We start from the raw sequence: 7,864 nt of genomic DNA, 5'->3' as shown, positions 1-7,864 counted from the left end.
GGAACCTAAAAAACACCAACAAGACCCTTTAAACATCAGGCAATTTCTAGTTCTTAAAAACTAAACCACAGCTTTCTGAATGTCGTTAATGGCAAGCGCATAGAATCTTCCATTGTTTAGACATGAAAAGAAATCCTTACTGTAAAGACAGAGATGTATTAGACAGAGATGATAAAAGAAATTCTAGAATGAGTCTCTAAATGCCATCTTGTCATTGTATCATTCATTTAAGGTCCTTGTAATATGCCACCAATATTAGCTTTTTGTGCCTTATGATAGAAGTATAGATAGGAAGTATCTATTGATTTGTTTAGAGTCTCCTACACAGACTAAACCCAAGCAGATCACTCTCAGCTTAGTGAACAGAAAATGTCCAGACTTATGTCCATGCTGCTGTGCACATTTACTTATCAGGAAGACAGAAACAGTTGCCTTCAATGAGCTCATTAATTAGGTCTTAGGCAAAAAATCAAGTTATTGTGGCACCTTGGCAAACTCTGCATATCATCTGAGCCATTGCGTCTCTCTACTTGAAGGAGGAACTGAAAAAGAATGGGTTGGCCTGAATTTCGTGTGCATTTGTGGGTTTCCCAGTGATCTGGTTAGCGTGTCTGAAAAGGCACTCATCTTCCCCCAGTCTGCAGCAACCGGCTGCCCTTGCTCTGTCTCTCAGCTAAATTGAGGCTCATCTGGTAAAAAGACTGATTTTACCTTCCTCCAGGCTCTGCCACCCAGCTGCCTGGATCTTCACCTAAAAACAAAAATTTTCTAGGCTTCTCCTTTAACCTAGCACAGAACACCCCAGCAGTCTCCTGGCTCCTAATTTAGTATGCTGGAGAAATGAACCCCTTTCCTAAGTATTAACAATAATAAATAAAAACTTGGTCACACCATCAAAGTTGAGACATATTGGCCAAAGTGACAGATGATAACAATCTATTCAAACAGCCACCTAAACAAGACTGCTGAGGGTATCTCTATCCTCCTGACTTGGGCTGAAAAATGTAACCCAAATGTGTATTCTATTTTCATCTGTTGAAACTGGTTGGGAGGTATTGTTCTTTATCTCTTGCAACCCTAGTGGGGAAAGAGGGCGGATGCCTTCTGTTAATGCGACAACTGATAACACCAGATAAGGCAGTGCCTCCTTATCTCTTTCATCGACTTAGTCTCCCCCTCTGGGGGATATCTTCTGCAAATGGGCCATTAAGGCTCACCAGTGACATGACACATTGCATCATCCCATTGTGAGATGCACCACCCAGCGGGGAGGAGCCAACAATTCCCTACCCAGATAAAATGGGGACACAGGGACCCCAGAGCCGCCTGTTTCCACTGGATTCCCAGAGGATGACTGGACCCTTTCTTGAGGATCATCTCTACTCCAACGGAGCCACATCTGTCATTCCAGGAGGACTTACTTCGGACTGCTTCTAACACCCTGATCAACAGGGTGTTAGGTTTGCATTATGACTCTGTCAGTGGTCCTTTGTACTATTGCATTTATCTTATTTTATTTTTTTACCTTTCTTGTTGTTTGTTCTTCTCTCACTATTAAATTGTATTTCTGACTTGAAGTCTCACTGGTTTTGCTTTCAAACCAGTACACCTCCTCTCTTTGAGGCATTGGGAGTAATATTTTACATGAGACTTGGCAGGGAATCAAAAACTGTGTTCTCCTTAGCTCTATCAGCTTCTAGAAGCCCCCTGACAACTCTGTAACAACCCTTTATCTGTGTAAGGCAGACAACAGCCTCTCTCAGAGCAAGAGGTGTTTTACTGAGGTGTCAACCTGAGCAAGCCTCCATGCTGTCACTCGTACCAGTGTCACTATTTAATTTAGAAGCCTTCATATTTGAAAGTTTTAGGATATGTCTGCAAACACAGACACAGCCATTTCTCCTGCCATCCTGAGCTGGTCTTGCTCTACTGGAGCTGAGGGGGCTCTGCAGGCTGGCAGCAGCTGGGGGAGAGGACTTAGCTTGTGGCTGCCCCATGCAGCTTCTGTCATTAAAGCCCATCTCCCACCTCAGAGAGATGCAGGAAGAGTGATTTCTTTGCACCACGTTGGCGGTGACCCTTTTCTCTCTCTTTACATTCCAGTATTGATTACAAAACAGAACCGTGGGAGAGTTGGAACAAACATTACTGTAGGGATGCAGGCCACAGCTGGATTGAAAATTAATTTAGGGCTTAAATTCCGTGAACTTCCTCTGGAGATCCTTCCCTGAGTTTTAATCCAGGGTCTAGTGCAGGAGGACCTCAAAGCGGGGACCAGAGTAAAGCACAACCCATGCAGCCCCTCACACTGCATGTGGGCACTGGAACCTTCAGTTCTTCTTTAGTGGGAACCTGATGGCTGTTATGGTGAATATATCCCTTGAAAGTACACTTCCAAACCAAAATGCCTCCTTTTAAATATACAGTTATGTGCTCTCATCATCCACAACAGAAGCCCTCCCCTGGAAAGACTGTGCAGGTTGAAAACATATCAGATTCACAGCCACAGTGCTGGGGAGGGCAGCGACCCAAACCAGGGGTCTCTGAGCCTGGAGCAGACACCCATTCTCCAGACATGCTGTCTGATAATATTTTCTCTCGTGGGCTGTGGTGCCTCCCTAAAATCCACTCGAATTAATTTTTTCCTGAAACAATGCATCTAAAGAGACACCAGATGATGTCAGAGATGCAGTCTGAACATTTGTCCACACTGTGTGTGCTGTTGTGCCGAACATTTTTTTCTGGCCAGAGACATCCACTCTGGTTCTGTCATCATCTATGCAAGGTGTCCAACACACCTGCAGGGTGTATTTTTATGGACTAGAGCAACTTTGAAGGAATAAATTGAAGTGCATAACGGCTAAGCATATGGCAGGCAGCAAGCAGGATGCTTTACCATGGAACAAATTTGTGAAATCAGTGATTTCAAGCTAAGAAAGGGTGCAGGGAAATGTTTTTACCTATGGGACCCAGCTAGAACTCCCTGTAGATATCTCTTGGCATTAACAAATTGTTCCCTTATTTTCCTCATAGTGGCCATAACTGCATTCGTTACTCCCCCTTTTCCCATGTGAAAATGTTACTTAAAATAAGACTCAGTTCTCCATGGAAATACTGAAAATACAGGTGCCAGAAAATGAGATGTTTTCATTAGCAGTCAGTGTAGCCTTCATACAAAATCAACTTTCATAGTTACTTTACCCCATGTAATTACACAGCAAAGCCCTGTTTAACATCTCACTACGTAATGGAAATTTTCTATTTCAAATCAGATCAATGTTAAGAATTACTCAGACATTTCAAGAGATAATAGCTGTAATTAAGGTGGTTCTAGTGATGGGTTCCCATTAAAATGTGGTGGAAGATTCTGTAATACTCTTGCTGACTGCACTAGTCACAATTGTTTTCCTTAATATTGACACTATTCTCTTACTAGACAAACAGAAAAGGAGATTAATCAAAATACTGTGCTGGTTTCCTATGCTCTGAGCCGCTCTTTTGGACTGATGCTCAATTCTAAGCTTTCAGTTGGAATAAAGAGCAGTTTTTGTAAGATGTGCAGGCAGCTTCACATCTCTTATTTAAAGCAAAATTGTGAGAACAAAGAGAGATTATTATTTTTTGAAAATCTGAAAATAAAGCACTGATGAAATTTAAATACTACAATTCCTAAACACCTTGTTCGTTTCCAATTTGTATGGCAGTGATGTGAGATTGCTGGAGTGTGTTCAGACTGGGGAATGAGATGAGCATGTATTCACGGGTTCATTATCTTGGGGAAAAAATTGCACAGACCAAGCGACAACTGGCATGTGAACCGTTTGAGGTTGTGAGGCTGACTCAGGAAAACAGGGGCCTGCAGTGGCAGGTCCCCATGATGATGGTTTGGGACAAGCAAAGGTTGTGTTGAGTTTCAAAATGATGGAAGAAAAGAGACCTTCATTTCCAGTAGAACCAATGAAGTTAAACAAGGGATGGATTTGACTTTAAAAGTCCTAAAAATGTTAATTTTTCATAGGTATCAGTTCTACACAATCAGTTGAAGCTGTCAGAGCCAGCTTCTCCTGAGCAAAGGTGTCATGTCAAGTCATCCAGATAAAAGCCATGTCAAGTACCAAAAATGAGAAGGGCCAAGACAAACAGGGAGCATGACAGGAGAACAGGGCATGATCTCATTCAACTCAGAGGGAAAAGGGAAGCAAAGGAACAGCTTTGTTCTCAGGAAATTCACACACTGATTTCCATATCCAGGAGTTTGCCAGTTAAACAAGCAAAGGAAGAAAACCAAGCATAAAAATGCACATTTGGGAGCACTGTGCATACTGACCACTACACCTGTGGCTGCTAAATGTGCTTTGGAAATACGTCTATGAAGTATGATGAGCCAATTAAGTTTATTTCAATAGATTTGTATACTATGAAGAGACAGGAAACTGTGAATCCCTTAACTCCAGTTTTCTAAAGAAAAACATGAAAATATCTAGGGAAAACTATATTTGCAAAGATTTTTGTTCACTTTCTGCTTTCAAATACTAGTTACCATGATCCAGCCTCCTAAAAAGCGAGCAATAACCAAAAAAATTGTTACTGTTTTCATATATCTAATGCAAAACAAGTATTTTTTGTGTAACCCTTCAAATGTGAATTACAATCTTGTGTTTTGTACATAGAAGTACATAGAAATACCCTTCAAATCTGGAAAATGGAAAACAGCTATACTTTATCAGATGCATTGCCCAGCTTTATATCTACAGGAAACTAAAAGGTTGATACTACCAGACCCTGAGACCAAAGGACCTAGTAGATCATTTATTATTGAAGTGAAAATAATAATTAAAAACAAACAAATGACAAACAAAATCAAAACAGAAACAAAACCAACCAACCAAAAAACACCACCAACAACAACAAAAAGCCCACAAAAACAAAACATAAAAAACCAAAAAAAGCTCTGCAAGGAACGGGTCTTCTCTGCAAGAAGACTCAAGATGCCTGTTTCCTGCCTTAATGTTGACTTTCAGAGGCTACAAGTTTATAAAATGATGTCTCACTAGTGATTCCCTCACTGACCTTTGTAATGTGGGCTCAAATCCCATTGCACCTGACATTTTGTTTTGTTTAGAGGGGATCTGCAGCTCACTGAGGCAGTAGTCCCACTGGGATATAGCTCTCCCTTATGGTCCTTGCAAACAGGACAGCATGTATGTCTGTTTTCCTGCTCTCTGGTTTCTGGCCGGGACACAATAAAAAAACACAAACCCTTGTGGGAATGGAAAACTAACTAACTAAAAAGTATCATGAAATCTCATTCTCTAAGTTCTATATATAACCTTTTAATCCATGATTACAAATTACTTCTTGCTAATGTTTTGTAAAATGCTGTTTTAAACTCACTGGAGGCTAGGCATTCACTTATTAAAAGCTAGAAAAACTAGTTGTGTGAAGCCTCTGTCAAAATCAATATTAAAAAAAATAAACCCCGGACTTGTACAAAAGGAGCAAAATACACTGTGACACTGACATCTCAAATTCATTACTACTCAGTGTCCATTGAATAAAAACTATTGGCTGTAGAGGATGTGAAAAGCATAGGGTTTCAATAAAGAGTAAATGTTCTATAATTCTTGAAATGAGAGCTGTGGTTGTATAAAGTCTTCAAAAATTAATTGTTCCTTTAGGATATCAGATGCTGTAGTTTTGGTGAGGCAGGACAGGATATGCTTCAATTTATACTTCAATAGATAAGAAAAAGTTCTACTGATATGAGTAGGGTTAAACAGAGGGGAAACAAAATGGACCTGCCATCACTGGGAAATACAAAGAGCAAAAAGACCCTACATTTATATGGGGAAATATATCTAAGGGAATGGTACAGAAATATCTCCCATATCCAAAGGAATAAAAATTGTAGTTTAAGAAAAGAATAATAACAATTTGAATGATATAAAGACTGAAGGAAGAGAGAAAAACAGAAGAATGTACTTAAAGGCATAACACTTTATGCTGATCAGTCACATCCTACATCCTATTTGAGGTACAATAAAACAACAGCTGTTGTACCCTGCTAAGTTTGTTCAAAGATGGTGATAAATCATGTCTGGTAAACAGCAGTATGGGGGGTTTCTCTGTTGGTGGTCCTGCACTCCTGACCACAGCTCTTCCCTTAGAGGGGTGTGAGCATCCATGAGTAAAACTGCACCCCTGCTGGCTTAAGGAGTTAATGCTAAGGCCTGATTCCTTGTTTATGGTTTTTGTGAACCATTGTAAAGCTCTGTTATTGTGTTTGTGATCTGTGTTGCTGCCAGGGTGATAAAAAGCAGTTTAGAATTTAAAGCCCAAGCTCTGTGCTGGGGTTAAACAAGCACTTAGCACTTGTTTGGTCTGTGAGATTATCATCAATGAAAATAGAAAATGAGCATAAATTGTGTATGTTCTTAAGAGCTTTATGTAATCCATGTTTACATCTCTATTTATGTTGACCGAAGGCAATTTCTGATCAATTTTTACAAAATTGAGTATAATGGGAATGTTTCATTGTGTTTCCTGGTGTGGAAAACATAACCATAAAGACCCTAGTAGTGTCAAGTGTGGGTCTGTCATATATAGGAGACAGAAATTGTGAAATGTGAGGAATTTTCGCCCTCCTTCCCAATTTTCTCTTGGGAAATGAAGAAAGAATTATATGAGCATGATAGTGTAGGCATGAAACTTTCTGAATATTCAGTCAGAGCCTTTGGAATAGGAAAATGTGGCAGAAATTATGCTCTTGCCATTGGGCTCTGGGACTGTACCCATGGTACAGGAGTGATAGGAAGTTTTAGGTTCAATAAGGGTTACGAGTATCTACCAACTCTAACAGATCTGAAAAAACCCTCAAGCATGTGTAGGAACTTTGGTTTCTGTCCTTCCAGGTTTCCAGTTTATTGAAAGCTTGAAGGTTATTTCAGTTTGGGTCAGAGGCGAAGTGTCCTCCAGAAGTGATGTTACTTTGTGGTTTCATCCTGAGGGTGACATGTGTGAGGGTGACACACAAACCACACATGGTCTTTGTGGTTTCCCCATGGGAAAGACCTACTGTGTTCCATTGCAGATTTAAACCCCACAAGTGATAGGCATCACAAAAGCTCTTGCTGTTTGATGCATGTTACATAAAAGGCTATTATGTACAGTCTGCCAGCCTGTGGCAGATGGCTTTCTGTACATAACACATAAACTTTGATGTTACTGAATTTCTGTAATAGCCATTTTATTTCTGCACAAATACACTGTCATCCATCCAATATTTTAAATGCACAAGGCACAATGTTCACCAAAGTACTAACTTCACACATATAAAGTGACCATCAGGAACAGTAGCTGCACTTTGAGAACACTGAGGGGATGCTTTTGAGGAGGTGCTTGTTCCTATCCTACAAGAATGGGTAGGGCAGTGTTTCATGAGGACAGAAGAACAGCAACCTCTCTTCTGAGCAGCTCATCTGCTGGTGGGCAGAGACATTGCTAAGGGGATCCACAAGAGGCAGCAGCAAGTGAACATCACAAAGGAGCTGGTGGAGTGAGGAGGCTCCCATGCAAATCCCACTTTCCAGCCTGACAGCACGGTGCCTCAGCTGCCCCCCGCTCCCACAGCAGCACAGAACACACTTCTACAAGGAGCAGCAGGCAAATCTTTCAAGGAAACACACCACAAGCACTTTCCCAGCTATGGGTTAATTTTCAGCCCGAGGCACAAAGCTAGTTCAGATTTCTGAATTTTCCCATCCTTGTTCACATCGCAGTGGTTGAGCAGGATCTGGCGGAACTTGTCCAGGTCCACCCCGCTAATGCTGGGCTGCAGGCAAAGAGAAAAACAGTGCTGAGAGAG

The 7,864-nt window shown here is 40.9% G+C and overlaps 1 protein-coding gene across 1 annotated transcript in view; it reads right to left on the bottom strand.

The window, feature by feature from the left end:
* Nucleotides 1–4,142: 4,142 nt before the first annotated feature.
* Nucleotides 4,143–7,864, bottom strand: part of SCGN (secretagogin, EF-hand calcium binding protein) — a 28,463-nt gene continuing 24,741 nt past the window's right edge. Inside the window, exon 11 of the mRNA XM_063397845.1 lies at nucleotides 4,143–7,831. Within this exon, the coding sequence (XP_063253915.1) occupies nucleotides 7,703–7,831 (129 nt within the window). The 3' untranslated portion in view covers nucleotides 4,143–7,702. The remainder of the gene's footprint in view (nucleotides 7,832–7,864) is intronic.

The sequence above is a fragment of the Prinia subflava genome, chromosome 1, assembly GCF_021018805.1.
Source record: "Prinia subflava isolate CZ2003 ecotype Zambia chromosome 1, Cam_Psub_1.2, whole genome shotgun sequence".
Classification (NCBI taxonomy): domain Eukaryota; kingdom Metazoa; phylum Chordata; class Aves; order Passeriformes; family Cisticolidae; genus Prinia; species Prinia subflava.
This window is presented reverse-complemented; position numbering and strand designations above follow the sequence as displayed.